Source organism: Haliotis rufescens, unplaced genomic scaffold, assembly GCF_023055435.1.
Source record: "Haliotis rufescens isolate VD_foot unplaced genomic scaffold, xgHalRufe1.0.p SCAF_10, whole genome shotgun sequence".
NCBI lineage: Eukaryota > Metazoa > Mollusca > Gastropoda > Lepetellida > Haliotidae > Haliotis > Haliotis rufescens.
In genome coordinates, this window is record NW_025963780.1 from 8,209,074 (window position 1) to 8,228,311 (window position 19,238).

General features: G+C 40.6%; 1 protein-coding gene and 1 long non-coding RNA gene across 2 annotated transcripts in view; one reads left to right on the forward strand and one right to left on the reverse strand.

The window, feature by feature from the left end:
- Positions 1 to 19,238, reverse strand: part of LOC124118629 (polypeptide N-acetylgalactosaminyltransferase 1-like) — a 33,746-nt gene that overhangs the window by 9,104 nt on the left and 5,404 nt on the right. Inside the window, exons 4-9 of the mRNA XM_046480824.2 lie at positions 10,899 to 11,065; positions 10,514 to 10,678; positions 8,808 to 9,015; positions 7,458 to 7,575; positions 7,022 to 7,207; positions 5,937 to 6,065 (exon numbers count right to left, since the gene is read on the reverse strand). Of these exons, the coding sequence (XP_046336780.2) occupies positions 5,937 to 6,065; positions 7,022 to 7,207; positions 7,458 to 7,575; positions 8,808 to 9,015; positions 10,514 to 10,678; positions 10,899 to 11,065 (973 nt within the window). The remainder of the gene's footprint in view (positions 1 to 5,936; positions 6,066 to 7,021; positions 7,208 to 7,457; positions 7,576 to 8,807; positions 9,016 to 10,513; positions 10,679 to 10,898; positions 11,066 to 19,238) is intronic.
- LOC125375254 lies at positions 4,475 to 5,317 on the forward strand. The gene is made up of 2 exons (XR_007218826.1): positions 4,475 to 4,861; positions 5,255 to 5,317. It is a non-coding gene; the product is annotated as an uncharacterized LOC125375254 (long non-coding RNA).

Sequence of the window (19,238 nt, forward strand, 5' to 3'; positions counted from 1 at the left end):
GTTGTGGTGGTAATAATAGTAGAAGTCACGGTGATTGAAGTGGGTATAATGTCAGCAGTGGTCGTTGTGGTGGTGGTAATAATAGTAGAAGTCACGGTGATTGAAGTGGGTATAACATCAGGAGTGGTCGTTGTGGTGATAGTAATGATAGTAGAAGTCACGGTAATTTAAGTGGGTATAATGTCAGGAGTGGTCGTTGTGGTGGTGGTAATAATAGTAGAAGTCACGGTGATTGAAGTGGGTATAACATCAGGAGTGGTCGTTGTGGTGATGGTAATGATAGTAGAAGTCACGGTAATTGAAGTGGGTATAACATCAGCAGTGGTTGTTGTGGTGGTAATAATAGTAGAAGTCACGGTGATTGAAGTGGGTATAATGTCAGCAGTGGTCGTTGTGGTGGTGGTAATAATAGTAGAAGTCACGGTAATTGAAGTGGGTATAATGTCAGCAGTGGTCGTTGTGGTGGTGGTAATAATAGTAGAAGTCACGGTGATTGAAGTGGGTATAATGTCAGCAGTGGTCGTTGTGGTGGTAATAATAGTAGAAGTCACGGTGATTGAAGTGGGTATAACATCAGGAGTGGTCGTTGTGGTGATGGTAATGATAGTAGAAGTCACGGTAATTGAAGTGGGTATAACATCAGCAGTGGTCGTTGTGGTGGTAATAATAGTAGAAGTCACGGTGATTGAAGTGGGTATAACATCAGGAGTGGTCGTTGTGGTGATGGTAATGATAGTAGAAGTCACGGTAATTGAAGTGGGTATAATGTCAGCAGTGGTCGTTGTGGTGGTGGTAATAATAGTAGAAGTCACGGTGATTGAAGTGGGTATAACATCAGGAGTGGTCGTTGTGGTGATGGTAATGATAGTAGAAGTCACGGTAATTGAAGTGGGTTTAACATCAGCAGTGGTCGTTGTGGTGGTAATAATAGTAGAAGTCACGGTGATTGAAGTGGGTATAATGTCAGCAGTGGTCGTTGTGGTGGTGGTAATAATAGTAGAAGTCACGGTAATTGAAGTGGGTATAACATCAGGAGTGGTCGTTGTGGTGATGGCAATGATAGTAGAAGTCACGGTAATTGAAGTGGGTATAATGTCAGCAGTGGTCGTTGTGGTGGTGGTAATAATAGTAGAAGTCACGGTGATTGAAGTGGGTATAATGTCAGCAGTGGTCGTTGTGGTGGTAATAATAGTAGAAGTCACGGTGATTGAAGTGGGTATAACATCAGGAGTGGTCGTTGTGGTGATGGTAATGATAGTAGAAGTCACGGTAATTGAAGTGGGTATAATGTCAGCAGTGGTCGTTGTGGTGGTGGTAATAATAGTAGAAGTCACGGTGATTGAAGTGGGTATAACATCAGGAGTGGTCGTTGTGGTGATGGTAATGATAGTAGAAGTCACGGTAATTGAAGTGGGTTTAACATCAGCAGTGGTCGTTGTGGTGGTAATAATAGTAGAAGTCACGGTGATTGAAGTGGGTATAATGTCAGCAGTGGTCGTTGTGGTGGTGGTAATAATAGTAGAAGTCACGGTAATTGAAGTGGGTATAACATCAGGAGTGGTCGTTGTGGTGATGGCAATGATAGTAGAAGTCACGGTAATTGAAGTGGGTATAATGTCAGCAGTGGTCGTTGTGGTGGTGGTAATAATAGTAGAAGTCACGGTGATTGAAGTGGGTATAATGTCAGCAGTGGTCGTTGTGGTGGTAATAATAGTAGAAGTCACGGTGATTGAAGTGGGTATAACATCAGGAGTGGTCGTTGTGGTGATGGTAATGATAGTAGAAGTCACGGTAATTGAAGTGGGTATAACATCAGCAGTGGTTGTTGTGGTGGTAATAATAGTAGAAGTCACGGTGATTGAAGTGGGTATAACATCAGGAGTGGTCGTTGTGGTGATGGTAATGATAGTAGAAGTCACGGTAATTGAAGTGGGTATAACATCAGCAGTGGTTGTTGTGGTGGTAATAATAGTAGAAGTCACGGTGATTGAAGTGGGTATAATGTCAGCAGTGGTCGTTGTGGTGGTGGTAATAATAGTAGAAGTCACGGTGATTGAAGTGGGTATAATGTCAGCAGTGGTCGTTGTGGTGGTAATAATAGTAGAAGTCACGGTGATTGAAGTGGGTATAACATCAGGAGTGGTCGTTGTGGTGATGGTAATGATAGTAGAAGTCACGGTAATTGAAGTGGGTATAAGATCAGCAGTGGTCGTTGTGGTGGTAATAATAGTAGAAGTCACGGTGATTGAAGTGGGTATAACATCAGGAGTGGTCGTTGTGGTGATGGTAATGATAGTAGAAGTCACGGTAATTGAAGTGGGTATAATGTCAGCAGTGGTCGTTGTGGTGGTGGTAATAATAGTAGAAGTCACGGTGATTGAAGTGGGTATAACATCAGGAGTGGTTGTTGTGGTGGTAATAATAGTAGAAGTCACGGTGATTGAAGTGGGTATAACATCAGGAGTGGTCGTTGTGGTGATGGTAATGATAGTAGAAGTCACGGTAATTGAAGTGGGTTTAACATCAGCAGTGGTCGTTGTGGTGGTAATAATAGTAGAAGTCACGGTGATTGAAGTGGGTATAATGTCAGCAGTGGTCGTTGTGGTGGTGGTAATAATAGTAGAAGTCACGGTAATTGAAGTGGGTATAACATCAGGAGTGGTCGTTGTGGTGATGGCAATGATAGTAGAAGTCACGGTAATTGAAGTGGGTATAATGTCAGCAGTGGTCGTTGTGGTGGTGGTAATAATAGTAGAAGTCACGGTGATTGAAGTGGGTATAATGTCAGCAGTGGTCGTTGTGGTGGTAATAATAGTAGAAGTCACGGTGATTGAAGTGGGTATAACATCAGGAGTGGTCGTTGTGGTGATGGTAATGATAGTAGAAGTCACGGTAATTGAAGTGGGTATAACATCAGCAGTGGTTGTTGTGGTGGTAATAATAGTAGAAGTCACGGTGATTGAAGTGGGTATAACATCAGGAGTGGTCGTTGTGGTGATGGTAATGATAGTAGAAGTCACGGTAATTGAAGTGGGTATAATGTCAGCAGTGGTTGTTGTGGTGGTGGTAATAATAGTAGAAGTCACGGTGACTGAAGTGGGTATAACATCAGGAGTGGTCGTTGTGGTGATGGTAATGATAGTAGAAGTCACGGTAATTGAAGTGGGTTTAACATCAGCAGTGGTCGTTGTGGTGGTAATAATAGTAGAAGTCACGGTGATTGAAGTGGGTATAATGTCAGCAGTGGTCGTTGTGGTGGTGGTAATAATAGTAGAAGTCACGGTAATTGAAGTGGGTATAACATCAGGAGTGGTCGTTGTGGTGATGGCAATGATAGTAGAAGTCACGGTAATTGAAGTGGGTATAATGTCAGCAGTGGTCGTTGTGGTGGTGGTAATAATAGTAGAAGTCACGGTGATTGAAGTGGGTATAATGTCAGCAGTGGTCGTTGTGGTGGTAATAATAGTAGAAGTCACGGTGATTGAAGTGGGTATAACATCAGGAGTGGTCGTTGTGGTGATGGTAATGATAGTAGAAGTCACGGTAATTGAAGTGGGTATAAGATCAGCAGTGGTCGTTGTGGTGGTAATAATAGTAGAAGTCACGGTGATTGAAGTGGGTATAACATCAGGAGTGGTCGTTGTGGTGATGGTAATGATAGTAGAAGTCACGGTAATTGAAGTGGGTATAAGATCAGCAGTGGTCGTTGTGGTGGTAATAATAGTAGAAGTCACGGTGATTGAAGTGGGTATAACATCAGGAGTGGTCGTTGTGGTGATAGTAATGATAGTAGAAGTCACGGTAATTGAAGTGGGTATAACATCAGCAGTGGTTGTTGTGGTGGTAATAATAGTAGAAGTCACGGTGATTGAAGTAGGTATTATGTCAGCAGTGGTCGTTGTGGTGGTAATAATAGTAGAAGTCACGGTGATTGGAATGGGTATAATGTCAGCGGTGGTTGTTCTGGTGGTAATAATAGTAGATGTCACGGTGATTGAAGTGGGTATAATGTCAGCAGTGGTCGTTGTGGTGGTAATAATAGTAGAAGTCACGGTAATTGAAGTGGGTATAACATCAGCAGTGGTTGTTGTGGTGGTAATAATAGTAGAAGTCACGGTAATTGAAGTGGGTGTAATGTCAGCAGTGGTCGTTGTGGTGGTAATGTGACCGATGTAGTTTTTTTATATATTTGTTTTAATTTCATTTTAGGTTTTTACGTATATTTATTATATATAACTAGTTGTCCGTTACAGTCAGCTATAACAAAGTGTATCTGACCTGTCTTACCTACTAACTGCCCCATGGCCAGAAGCTTCATTTGCTGATTGGCCAAGCTAACACCTATTGTTAAACTGCATGCTTTGATTACACTGCATACTCTCTCAGCACATAAACTGACAGAACTGCTCAGACCAGCAAAGGATAAAGAGAGAATATTAAATCAGGTGAGTTAAATGGTTATAATCTCTATCTTGTGTTGTATTTAAACAATACAGTATGTTTAAAGTGTTATATGAAGTAAACTAAATGTATGTAATCTAACATAAATGTTGATTATGTCTAAATATTTAAATCTGCATAAGATAAGCTAAACACCCATACTTTATCACTAAAATGTATTCTATCACTTCAATGAAATATGTGTGAAAGTGTTTTACCTCAAGAGTGTTTTAATAAGCTTTGTAATGTAGAGATTCAGATGTGATACAATGCAAATCATTGTAAATAAAATGTGTGTATTACTTTGTTCAATATATTAAATGTTAAATAGTGTTTTAGTCTATGTATTGTTTATTCAGATAATCTATGGTGTTGCCATACGTGTGGCAGTTGGGATCCACACCCTTGTATCACCCACAGGGTATGCATTGTGTTATTTATATTTGTCTAAGACTTACAATGTAATCTAATTGTGATGACCACATTTAATGTAAGATCATATCATTAATTTCTGTCTTAAAGTATTGTATATGTTTATGCCGAATGTGTAAGCGTTATGCATTTATATTATGTATATATATTGTGTATATATTATAGTCAAATGAAAGTCAAGGAGTTATCTCCCTTGAATGTCGGTATTGTTGATCATGTACATACTGTATATCTTCTAGTATAATCGTTTAAGGTTCAGTCTATCTTGTGTTTAATGGATGACTAATATATGTAAATAATTACTTGTAATAAGCCTATGCTATGTATCTAGCATTAATGATAATGTTTTACTTAGTATGTATTGTGTTATTATGTGTTTCAGGGTGTATGATATATAGATCCTTGATCACACTCAACGCATCGCAATAAAGACCTCAACCCCGTAGCATGTGTTTGTTCGCTCTAAAAAGACCTTCACTAAACTGCTACAGTAATACTAGTAGAAGTCACGGTGATTGAAGTGGGTATAATGTCAGCAGTGGTCGTTGTGGTGATGGTAATGATAGTAGAAGTCACGGTGATTGAAGTGGGTATAACATCAGCAGTGGTCGTTGTGGTGGTAATAATAGTAGAAGTCACGGTAATTGAAGTGGGTATAATGTCAGCAGTGGTCGTTGTGATGATAGTAATAATAGTAGAAGTCACGGTAATTGAAGTGGGTATAATGTCAGCAGTAGTCGTTGTGATGATAGTAATGATAGTAGTAGTCGCGGTCATTGAAGTAATAGTAGCAGCAGTAGCGACAGTAGCTGAAGCTATAATAGTAGTACTTGCCCCTTTCTCGGAAAGAAGGCTCGCCGTATTTTGGAAGACATGTTAATATCTAACCAACCATCATTGCAATACATATGTGGCAAACCTCAGCCAAACGGAAGAGACAGCCATTAATTCAAGGGCATAAATCTACCAACTGCTGAGCAAAACGGTTCCTTCAGATAAGTATTAATATTGTAGCCTTGTTTTGCACCACATCATTTATCAAATACAGAATTAAATTCACGTACAAGGCCACTAAGCTTTGCTCTTGTCGGTAAGAAAACTGTTGTGTAGACGTTTTCTAAATACCACTGAAAACTTCTACACTTGAGTTGTTGTCTGAGTTGTAGACGCGCCGACACATTCCCGTAGTTAACCTGAAAACCGAACAAATATGTTAGCTTTGTGTACTATATTAACAACAACACGGCTTCCTATCAGTTTGATGGGTTGTTTTGGACTATCTTTCATTTACAAAGATGTTGACATGTCACAGCTGACAGAGGTACCTGAAACTGACATAAAATATTGACAAAAACCATAAATAGTTTCCGTACTGGAGAAATCACTCGCATCCTCTTATTCTATTTCCGGAATCAATCGATTCGAGTGATTTCTTGGAGTTTAACCAGGTTATGACTGATATATAAATTTCTCTGTAGTTGTGCATAATGACCTATATTTGTGTCAGTGGGGCTGGGAATTTATAGAAAACAATGAATAGTCCCAGATAATGCTTGTAAGCAATAATCGTACTTGAGATTGTTGAAATAAATGATAATGTCTGTCACAAAAATACAGTGTTACAATTAAAACAATATTTAGGCTCATATTTTATATCAAAACATATCTTGTTTTGCAGATGAAGATGAAAATATCTTGTCTCCATACAAACCCCCAAGAGAATTTGGGAGTTTTAGAGTTTAAGAGTGAGTGAGTGAGTGAGTTGTGTTTAACGCCGCTTTTAACAGTATTCCAGTCATATCACGGCGTGTCAGCTTAATGTGGGAGGAAAGCCCAAAGTGATGCAGGTCTCAGACGTTTACCACTTCGGTGAAACCCACGAGCACGGGTATGGTGCTGACAAACCTAGAACCATAATCGGGGCGAACCGGGATTCGAACCCACAATTATAGGTTTCTGGCGTGCCCAAGGGACGCAACTCTGCACAGCGAATCGCGGCGCCTTAGACGACTGGGCCACCCGTGCCCCCCTAGAGTTTAAGAAGGTGGCAAGACTGACAAACCGGAAACTCCTTTATTAAGACCTTGTGGCCTCCCCATCCCAGTGTTCCTCATCCCCAGTTGGACTACTTCTACTGCATATTTCTTACCAGTTTTCTTCCTGACACCCTAGAGTAGAAATGCTTGTACTCGTCTAGCCACACTGCGGCTGTTCTCAGTGTGTTCCGCAGCCACTTGCCGGTGTTGGCGCCACCACTGTTGGGGTTTTTGGACCGAAAGATGTGACCAACTACAGAACAAGGTATCAGCTCGATTGTCCCTCCACACATCCAGATCTGCAAAACACATGAAATCAATGAGTTCATGACTAGTTGTATTATAGTTAGTGGAAGCCTCGATGGCTCAGTGGGTTAGATCGCTGACTTTGAGTGCTGGCGATTAGGTGCCTCATTCTGAGAGTGTGGGTTCGAATGCCTTATGGGACGCAACCCTCAAAATGGACTAGAATTTGTACTTTACTGAGAAAGTGTTATCCCAGGTATAATATGTGTTACAGTACACAAACATGTTCCCTCTTCCACTTACCCGAAATGATATTTCCACATTCTCGGCTCCCCAGAACGACATACCGTCATCATACGTCCCAACATGAAAGAAGAAATCCTTGTCTATTGCAAACAGTCCTCCTGGCATGGTAGGACTCCTGAAGAAAAATTCATACATGCTCTTCTGTTTCGACTTTCCATTCTTAAAAATATACGCATACTGCTACTTACATAATACGAATGGTATTCTCAAGTTGTGTTTTAGGATAAAACACGTCCGAGGGCTTTAAATGTCATAAAACCCCGAGGGGAAGTGTTTTATTTATCTGTTTTGGTTTCAGAAAGTTACATGGGGATGAGTAATAATTGGAAAGATGTAAACAAACTTTTAAAAGAAACTCTATCTTTGTCTCACATATGTATATTGATATGCGTAAATACGAAATACATAAATAATAATGAAAATAAATGTTGTGGCTCTCAATTGTTGACAGTATCTGAATGTCTCCACAGTTCTCGCTCATTATAAAATAATATTACCATAATGTAGCTATTACTTTGAAAAGATTAATTATGAAGAAATATTAATAACATTCCCACTGTAGATATATCAATGTCAATAGTATCGTGTATACCACTATGATTGTGTCCCTTGACAAATCAATAACAAATGTTTATGGAAGACATTGTTGTGAAAACATATCACTAGCTATTATTTTCATAATATGTTTGTTTTTCTACTTTTTATATATTACATAAACATTTAAACTGAAATGTGCCATAATCGCATTCCTGATTCTGAAGGGACCACAAGCAAATTACAATAAGTTTTACCTTCTGGGTTACACATGTGCGCTTTATGACAGTGTAGGTACTTGCATCAATAGGTAGGTATGCTTCAAATATTATTATTGCCGTGTTAATGCTATGAAAGTTATTTTGTCTTATATATAAACCGAACGAAACGTCTGAAACAATATTTGTCAATAACTTTTGGTTTCAAACACCTCAGAAAAGCCATGAATGTTAAAAAAGGAACGCAAAATATCTCTAGCTGGTGTATATATTCTTGAAAAAGAGATTCTAAAAAGCATTGTGGTTTTCCAGCTAAGCTACAGATACGAAGGTTGCAAGTTCGATCCACTGAAGTATAAAGAAGTCATTTTTCATTTCTTTTGCACATTTCGTTTGTGTTAAAATGCAAAATCCACCTCTAGCGAGGGGCGTGCTAATATAAAATACCCCAGGGGATAGAGGTACTTTCTATAGACACCCCTGGGACAGAGGGATATTCTGGAGTAAGTTCGTGCTGAGAGGTTATCCTCTATACGAAGGCACATAAAGTCAAGTAGATTTGGGTCGTGTTTCACATGAACAAACTTGTACCTACTTCACCGGGGAGATGGGCGTTGCTCTGTCCTCTAGACGAGGAGTTTCCCAAGTGTATACCAACGACCAGGTAAATATTCCAACTTGAAGAACTTTAGCATCCACATTTGTCTTGAATGCAAACGTGTTCTTATCAATACCGGGTATGGCTGGCCAAACAACTCTTGTTGAATTGCCACGTATTCTCATCAGCAGGGGAGGTAACCAGTCTGTAGTACAACACAAAGATATATCATCTAATAATTAATTCAGAGTATTACTAAACAGGATATGGATGATATTCAAGATATTGATAAAACTGTTCTCTGTTCAGTGAATGACCCGGTGACCTTTGCTTGCAAACAAGCACACACATCGTATTCTTCTATGAAGTGCAATTTCTTGGTGATTGTACAATTGGGGACGTTGCAGATGGCTGACTGAACCAAAATGCTTACTGAGCAACGGTGATTGTTTGAGATCAAGACTATTTGATCCCATCCGACTTCTATGAACTCATTAAGCAATAATCACCCCATCGATGTATACTTATCCTGTTTAATTGGCTTCCTGTGTTATTGGCTTCCTTATCATGTGTTCTCAGTCCACCATGTTATTACTGTATTATCCCTTTGTTGTCATGGAACACCTACAGGGGCGGTCGGGTAGCCTAGTGGTCAAAGCTTCGCTCGTCACGACCCGGGTTCGATTCCCGACATGGGTACAATCTGTGAAGCCCAGTTCTGGTGTCCCCCGCCGTGATATTGCTGGAATATTGCTAAAAGCGGCGTATAACCTCACTCACCATTTAGCCTTGCTTGACAACAGTAAGGATCTTTACCGAAACTTCGCCTCTACAGTAATTAAAGAAGTTGTTATCCATAAATTGTGACTACTTTGATTGTTTGGTAGTTCTCATTAATTTCTCAAGCCTTGCGTGAATTTCTATCGTTATTGAATGATAAGATCTTAATGTTAATTACTAATGATAGCCAAACGTATTAAATTCATCAACTCCATGAAAATCTTACTATCAGCACTAGTACCCTCATGAAAATATTACAATCAGCAGTAGTAACTTCATGAAAATATTACAGTCAGCAGAAGTAACTTCATGAAAATGTTACTATCAGCAGTAGTAACTTCATGATAATATTACTATCAGCTGTAGTAACTTCATGAAAATATTACTATCAGCAGTAGTAACTTCATGAAAATATTACTATCAGCAGTAGTAACTTCATGAAAATATTACTATCAGCAGTAGTAACTTCATGAAAATCTTACTTTCAGCAGTAGTAACTTCATGAAAATCTTACTATCAGCAGTAGTAACTTCATGAAATTATTACTATCAGCAGTAGTTACTTCATGAAAATATTACTATCAGCAATAGTAACTTCATGAAAATCTTACTATCAGCAGTGTTAACTTCATGAAAATCTTACTATCAGCAGTGTTAACTTCATGAAAATATTACTATCAGCAGTAGTTACTTCATGAAAATATTACTATCAGCAGTAGTAACTTCATGAAAATATTACTATCAGCGGTCGTAAATGGTGCTGGGATGCTTAGTAAAACCACAATTAACACACTCGCACACACTTAACCCTGCTTTAAACCTGGTTTTGACTAATTATTTTACTTTGTTTCCACGTAGGGGTAATTGTATTAGTAAAGTTTGAATTGGCAGTAGTTGGTACATATATTATATGTATGCCCTTACTTGTCGTGCATTCAATATGTGAGTCAAGGAATGTTAAGACTTTCCCTGAAGCGGCTTTAGCTCCCAATATGCGTGACCGCATCAGTCCTTCTGGCTGCATGTTCCGGAGGATCTTCACTTTCGGAAATCGCGTCATGTAAACCTCAAGGGGTTTCTTCAGATTTTCTGTGATGAAGAAAGCATTGTATCACATTTGCTGATGAGGGTAGCGAGTCTGAAACTTTCATATTGTCATCTTAATTCAAGTGGGTGAGCGAGTTAAAATTTAAAATCACATCGGCAATATTTCAGCCATATCGTGACTTTCAAAGGTTATATATAATAAATAGATGTAAACCATAAGACACCTCAATTCAAGATAACGAAATGCATAATCATATTTTACCATGACTCGAACCATCGTCGACAAGAATTATTTCCCTTAGTAGATGTGGAGGTGTCATGTTGATCACAGAGTGCACACTTCTCACGAGAACTGACCAAGCCTCGTTCAGGAAACAGATGATCACACTGGTATCCGGTAATACACCCGTGTATGTCAGATTTTTACATCTGAAATGATACAAATTGCATAAACATTCAAGTAAAAAACTTTATAAACAGAAAGTGATTTTATGACATCTGATTGGCTAAACAAGCAAAACAATTATGCCACGCCTACTAACGGACTACTGTTTCTTGATTGGATAATAATAGAATGTGTGGAGGGCTTGTGTTGCCTTATTGGGCTGAACAATGTCACTGCCTTTTTTTGTTTGAAAGTTTAAATAAGCAGTCTGAAGTTATTTTTGTTGACACATTTTATTATAAGAATTGACTCCAAAATGTTTTACGTTCATAACTCATTAAACGCAAAATATATTGAAGTCAATACTTCAATAAATCTGTGAAGAACCATAATTAAAATTGAGTCGGAGGGGCAGCGACTTGTCAAAAAACTATACTAAATGATATTATTTGCGAACATATTTGCCTATTTTGGTCAATCAACCTGAGTTATTTTCACAAAAGCAACTTGGCCACATCCGCCATCTTTGTCCCTCGGCGCGCCCCCTTCTCAAAATGCGCAGCAGGCGGCTCTCCTTCATTAGGAATTCTACCACGACGACGGGAAATACTCTCAAATAATATTTGATTGGACAATGAATACAACCACAATAAAAGTAGACATAACCAACTGGGATTGGAAAATCATCTGCTGTACCTTTTTGTATTTCAGATAACTGTTTATTGAAACGATGTGCTGTTACGTTCGATTTAAATGTGTTTGTCCTTTCATTGAAACTGGTATTGGCGCTATGAATGGTCTGTCGAAATAGTAAGTCCCGTGTGTCTAATGTACATGTAACATGTTGTGATTGTAGAAGGTAACTAATAGACGAGTAGATGGGAACAGGGCTTTTTAATACTCATTTTATGTCCCACGCGGTTGGTGTACGCAGTCAGCCAAGTCGCCAAGACCCCCTGGTCCAGTTAGCAGATAACTATGGTTCTTGTAGGCTTCAAAATGAACACTTCTACATGTAATATTGATGAGCAAAGTTCCGGCGTTGTTACTACGTTAACCTTAATACCTTAGAGGTACAAATATTCATTTCATGTCACATACACATAACGGAGGAAATACAGTCCACAATGTATCAGTTTACTGAAGTGAGTTCAGTTTTCAGTGATATCGTCCATTGAAGTTGTAATGTTTTGCACTTCAAAGTTTCAACTTTCTTTGGACTTGATGTTTTTTAGAAGAAGATTGATATGATGTCCCAGTTTGTCCCATGATCTGACAGCTGTAGACGAGTTAGCAAGCATGTAGATCGCTGTCCTGTCATCCTGTCTTTTGTCTCAACATGACTGCCTTTCATTTACTTGGTGACATCGCATATTTGGAGATTTAGACAGGAAAAACCTCAAAAGTTTGAAAACGTATCATCAGCCCACATGAAAAGAAGAAAATGTATTTGTTCTTTCTTCCACTGGAATCTTCCAAAGAAGGAGATTTATTGTTTTGAATCACTGTCTTGGTGATGTAAGAGACAGAGGTTGATTGTCACAAGCAGCTTTGTGATGAATGATGAAGTTGAAACATTCATGTCCCAGGGCATCAAATATTCTTAATGACGGTCATTAAATTTGAATACTGAATAGGAAACCGACAGTTTTCTCAATAAGTGAGTGAGTTAAGATCTATAGTCACATCGGCAGTATTTCAGCCATATCGTGACTGCAACACTTTAAACATCAATACGAAATATGTTTAGACTTTCTAAAAACCCGTCAGCAAAGGACAATGAAATAACTAGTATCACAGACATACTAAAAACTATACACAAAGAAATAAGTTAAGCACATTATTTCATTATTGTTTGGTCCCAATATTCGTAACAGTCATGAAAGATATAATTACGGAAAGAATTATATTTTCTCGAGATGAAGTAATCAGTCATGCGTGACGAAAGCTCACGTGCCATGCATGCTACGCTCGAGTATCTCTAAAAGCTGTATATCCAAACGTTAAAAATTATTTCTTAAGCTCGGTTTTAAACAATTATTCTATGACATTGGGTGACCAGGGCACATTTATCAAACGCCACAAGATGGCAAATAATCGGCATGCATTACGCAGGAATGTCTTGTAATGCCATTGGTCGGAATTTGGGGTATCATCACAGTACGTAAGCCGTTTAGTCGAGAAACATGCTCAGACCGGTGATGTACTGGGCCGTCCCAGATCCGGTAGATCTCCTGTGATGACACATCGCGAAGACAGGGACCTTCTTTGTCTCATACTCCGAGAACCCTTTTAAACAAGTACTCGTCTGAAACAGCAGTGGTTGCCCAATCGTCGTCTCAGCACCAGAACCGTCAGGGACCGGCTGAAAGCAGCAGGACTGAGAGCTAGGCGAGTCATAAAACGTCCCTTGTTGAGAGATCACCACAGAGCTGCTCGTTTAGCATGGTGTGTTGTGCGACAGAACTGGAATCTGAGAACTTGGAGACGGATCCATAGGTCAGACGAAAGTCGCCTTCTGCTCCACGTCACTGATGGAAGAACGAGAGTTTGGAGGCACCGGAACACGGCCTACACCCCCAGGAACATTAAACCGACTGTTGCATACGGCGGGGGCTCGGTAATGGTTTGGGGGTGTATCTCTCATGATTGCAGGTTGGATTTGGTCACCATAAGGGGCAACTTAACAGGGGCTCAGTACATCTGGGACGTTTTGAGGCCAGTCGTCGTTCCTCATCTCGACAACCACCCTCTTGCTACGCGACCTTAGTACATGGATGCCAATACCAGGCCTCATCGTTCGCATGCAGTCGAGAGTAATAACGACTCTAACCTGGCCAGCGATGAGGCCAGATTTGAACCCCCTTGAATATGTTTGGGATATTCTGGGGCGATGCATACATGCACGAGATCCTCCTGTACACGATTTACGCCAATTGGAGGCAGCATTGCATCAGGAGTGGTTGTTGTTGACCCATCAACAGATCCAACGTGTGACTGGAGGCATGAGGCGTAGGGTGGAAAGGGTCATCCGGGCACATGGCGGTTATACCCGCTACTGATCTGTTTCACGTGTCATGTCAAGTAGAGACCTTTAGGAACATTTTCACATGAAACATCAAATGTAACTCGTTTACTTAATCTTGCAGCTCCATACTTTTTATAGGTATTGTCTAAGGTAAAAAACAGTACCTGTGTTACCATGATGTCTTCAATATCTTCTTTATTTGTTGTCAAATGTGTGTTCTATCCGATGACATTATCAATATGATTACAATCATGATAATGACTCAATTATCGCCACCCTCTCGTGGTCAGTCATCACATGCGATGGTTTTGCCATTTGTCATGGTTCAGAAATAGGGGTGTGTTTAACTTTTAAACGATGTCACTATGCATAACACTATATTATAAAATCGAGCTTGAGATCGACAGCAACCAAAGTGAGGCCACAATACTGGGGACCGTGGGGACTTACGATATTTCTGCTTCCTGCACGGTTCCCCAGCAGGATTTACACCATCTCTTCATTCAAACAGGACATGCTTGGCTGTGATTCTCTCATCACAAGAGATAAAAAATGGAGGATCCTCAACTTTCAATAATTATTTATGTGTATATCTTCTATGGCCAACACGACATCGTTTTATTATGACCTCTTCAAATCTGGACTGACAACCCAAGCAGGTGTAGCCGATAGTTGGTTTTATTTCATGCAAAACATTTATACCTACTTGGGTGTCCCGCTTCTTTTGAACCATATCTCTAACGTAACATCTAATGACAGGCTTATGTATAGGATAAGATGTGGTGTCACAGCTTTGTTGAGTGCTGCTTTAGCCGTACTATCAGCCATTGTTACCAACAATTCCAACATGGCTCGGGAAAACAGTACACGATGCTGTATTGGCAAGTAGCTAGATCATTATATAATTCAACAATTTCGATTAAGAGTGGATGTGTATATGGCATATTTTTTATAGCCTAAATACACGAAAGAGAGTATGAAAATAGTATGAACTGCTTATGCTTAAATTAATTAATAATATACTTAAGAGCTGGCAATCAATGGCAATTGGTAAGTGGTCATGTGGTAACCTGGACGATACGGTTCTGGATCACAACAACTGCGTCACAATCCTTGGATCCATCAGTAAATATAGATTTGTATGTATCATATTTTGCTCTTAGTTGATTGTATTCTTGCTGATAAATGACTTGATTAATTTGTGATTTCTTTAGTTTTGTCAACGTCAGGTCTAAGTCTAGATTTGCCAGTTGCCAAGGACGCGAAGACGAAGTTTTTATCCTTTTTCCAAGAGGGGGAATAAGTTAAGATTTCTCTTGGCAAAGTTTCCCATAGACGGAATGAAAAAACGCAGTCGTACGGTGGATGACGCAGGATTAGATTGATTTGAAGATAATTTAGCGATATACTGTAAAGATACTTTTCATACGTCGGAGTTAAGGCGAGATGGAGATGTTGTGAAGGATCCTAGGCAGAGACTTAGTCCTTAATGATGAATATAATCAAGTATTTTAAGATTACTTCTGCATGCTCCTCTATAAACGATGGAGCCGTAATCCACTTTGGACGAATGAGAGCCCTATCTACATAGTTGGAGGAGGGTCTTCTGACCACCTCCCCACATTGAAACGACTTTTTATATGTCGAGCGTCAGACATTTGGCTTTAAGGTATTTTATATGGGGTTTAAATGTCAAATGTCTATCAAACATATGTCAATCTTGATAGGCGTGTCATCCAATTATAGTTCAGGATCGTGATGTGGCTTGTATTTTCGACACAAATGTAAACAATTTGGTCATTTTCTAGCAACCACTTTTTAAATTCTATTTGGAAATAACTGTAATTGTCTTTCTATTTCTGTATATTCTTACCCCGACAAAATATGTTAAAATCATCTTAGAAAATCTATTCATCTATAGAATCATTTAAAACCTTAGAGAGGCTAATTATCTTGTGGGACACCCTGAACCTGAACCTGATTATAATTATCAGACAGGACTGAGCCCACATGAAATCGTCTTTCAGTTAAAATTTTGTACATAAATTGGGGCAAACGGCCTCTCAATCCAAAGTTTTGTAAATCTATTCAAATACCGTATGTCCATGTTGTGTCATATTCTTTTTCGAGATCGAAAAAGACAGACACAGCATGTTGTTTATTTATTATGGCATTTTTGACAAATGATTAGAAAGGAACTAGTTGATCGATGGTACCTCATTGTATATTTGTTATAAAATTATTAGATTGTAAGTACCATGGTAATCGATTATTGATCATGCGTTCTATGGTTTTGTAAACGCAGCTGGTTGAGGAAATGCATTGTATGTCGATAATGTGAGGGATAAGTATGACCCCGTCCAGGTTTCGGAATTGGCACAACACACGCCACGAAGAAGGGACTTTACCGGGTGTCCATAATCAGAAGGATTCTAAGCCTGGTTCAAGTAGGTGCTTCAGGAGCTGATACTGGATGTTATCAGACCCTGAAGCAGTGTCATAAGCTTGAACGCCAAGCACCATCACATGATCGGTTTCAACAGCATGGGTCAACACGTGCTCGGCCAAGGACGGGACGACCAAGAGTAACCACCCCCACCTAGGATCGACTACGCCACCTACGTGAAACGACGACCAGGGCCACCGCATCCCAAATACCCGGACCGCGCCGAATCACCGACCAGACCGTACGAAACCGTTAAAGAGCAGCAGGTCTTGGAGCAAGACGTCCTGTTCGAAGCTACATATTGCGTCGACAACATCGTCAGCAACGACTGCATTGGTGTCAACACAGGGTATGGTCTCAACTGCGATGGGCAGATGTCTGGTTCAGCGACGAATCAAGATTTCTCCTCCGTCGAGGGGATAGAAGAGTACGGGTCTACAGACGTCGGGGTAACGTTACGTCGGAAAGGGCGTACAAGAAGTGGACAGGTTTGGTGGGGGTAGCGTTATGATGTGGGCGTCTATCTCTCATCATGGCGGGATAGGTTTGGTCCATATCCAGGGCAATCTCACGGCTCAACGATACATCAGCCAAATATCCCACCACACGTCCTCACAATAGCAGCTACGGCAACTATGTATTCCAGCAGGACAACGCTCGACCGCGGACAGCACGGATCACAAGAGCCTGTCTACACAACAAAGACGTTGATGTTCTCCCCTGGCCCTCCAGATCCCCGGATTTAATTCTTATAGAGCACCTGTATGATGAATTGGATAGACGGCTACACCGACGTCAACCACAACCCCAGATGTTGCAGCAGTTGGCCTTAGCGTTGCAGGCCGAGTGTGCTACAATTCCCAAAGATGTGATACGCATACTCGTCTCTTCCATGGGCAGGAGATGTCAGGCCGCTATTGATTCCATATATACTCTTCAAAAAAAAGAAACTTGACATAGATGTAAAACCACTTTTTGCCAAATATCTAAAATAATTACATTAAATGAGAACCAAATAAGTCAAACAGAAAGATGATGTGTCTATAATTCGCGAAAACACATGCAAAGCACATAAACGTAGCGTTTGGGGATCAATTTTACAGCTTCATCCAAACGCAACCGCCTGTTAAAAAAAGTGCAGCACAGGATCCTGCATTTAGTCATGTTCAACGGCTGTTCATACAGTCCTTTTAACGGCAGTAGAGGCGGTGACAGAATGCCAAGACTGAATGCAGCTCAACGGAACAACGCCATTGGGAGATTACAAGCTGGAGCAACTCAGCAAGAAGTGGCCAGGCACTTTGGCGTAACCAGACAGACAATCTCCGCACTGTGGCCCCGATACAACAACACCAACAGAGTTGACGACAGACCAAGGTCAGGAAGACCAAGGGTGACAACCCAAGCACAAGATCGATACATCCGGCTGCGACTCATCCGCACTACCACAGCCACGTCTACAACCACACAGATCCCTGGGGTACGCTGAATATCAGATCAAACGGTACGCAACAGACTGAGGGAGGCTGGACTTTTTGCACGATGACCTGTTCGTCGTCATGTATTGACCCCACGTCATCTGGCGGACCGTCTGCTTTGGTGCCAACAGAGGGTTAGATGGGCACGTGCAAGGTAGAGAAATGTACTGTTTACTGACGAGTCCCGTTTCCTACTCACACGTGCTGATGGGCGCGCACGTGTCTACAGACGTCGGGGTGAACGTTACGCCCCCAACTGTGTGCAGCAGGTTGTCCCATTTGGCGGCGGGAGTGTCATGGTATGGGCCGGAATTCATCACGGTGGTAGGACAACTCTCGTGCATGTGGCAGGTGCATTGACAGGTGTGCGTTATAGAAACTTGATCCTACAGCCTTACGTTCTTCCTCACGTCAACGTTCATGGCGGACAGTTCCAGCAGGACAACGCTGGACCGCATATTGCACGTGTTTGTCAGGACTTCTTACAGCACAACAACATCCAGACATTACCTTGGCCAGCCCGGTCACCAGATTTGTCCCCGATTGAGCATCTGTGGGACGAGTTGGATCGACGCGTTCGCAGAAGGAATCCACCGCCCCAAACACTTGCGACGCTTCAGCATGAATGGCAGCACATCCAACAGCGTGTTACTGACAACTTGATTGCATCTATGGGTCGTCGGTGTCAAGCGGTGATTGATGCACGTGGTGGGCACAACCGATACTGACATTTTCTGTACCCCTGAGACATTAACTGTATCGTGTACGTGTGTCTGTCTAGGTGACACGATTAATGTTTTGAACATTGTGTACATTGATCTCCAAACAGTGTTTCAATTATGGTTTCTGTGTCCTATTTTCAAACAATCGCATTATATTACATTTTGAAAGTCAGTGTCAAGTTTCTTTTTTTGAAGCGTATATACTGACATACGCGTTATTGTTTGTAGCTGACCTTCATCTTAGACTTTTCCTATGTACCGATAACTGAGATGACTACAATCACCAAGTGCTCTCTCCACAACATTTTGGCTCGATACCTCGTACGGTTCCTGGTATAAATGTATTTTTCTGAAAAGTACATTTTAAACAAAAAACTAGTGTTTTGGGCTGCAACACTTCATAAAATATCTGATTGTGAGTCAGGGTTTCGAAAAGGTTATTTCAACTACGATAACTGTTTTGTTTAAACTCTGTCATTCAGCGTTATCTTTCACAAAAAGGAGGTATTTTATGTAGCATTTATTGATTTCTCTAAAGCATTC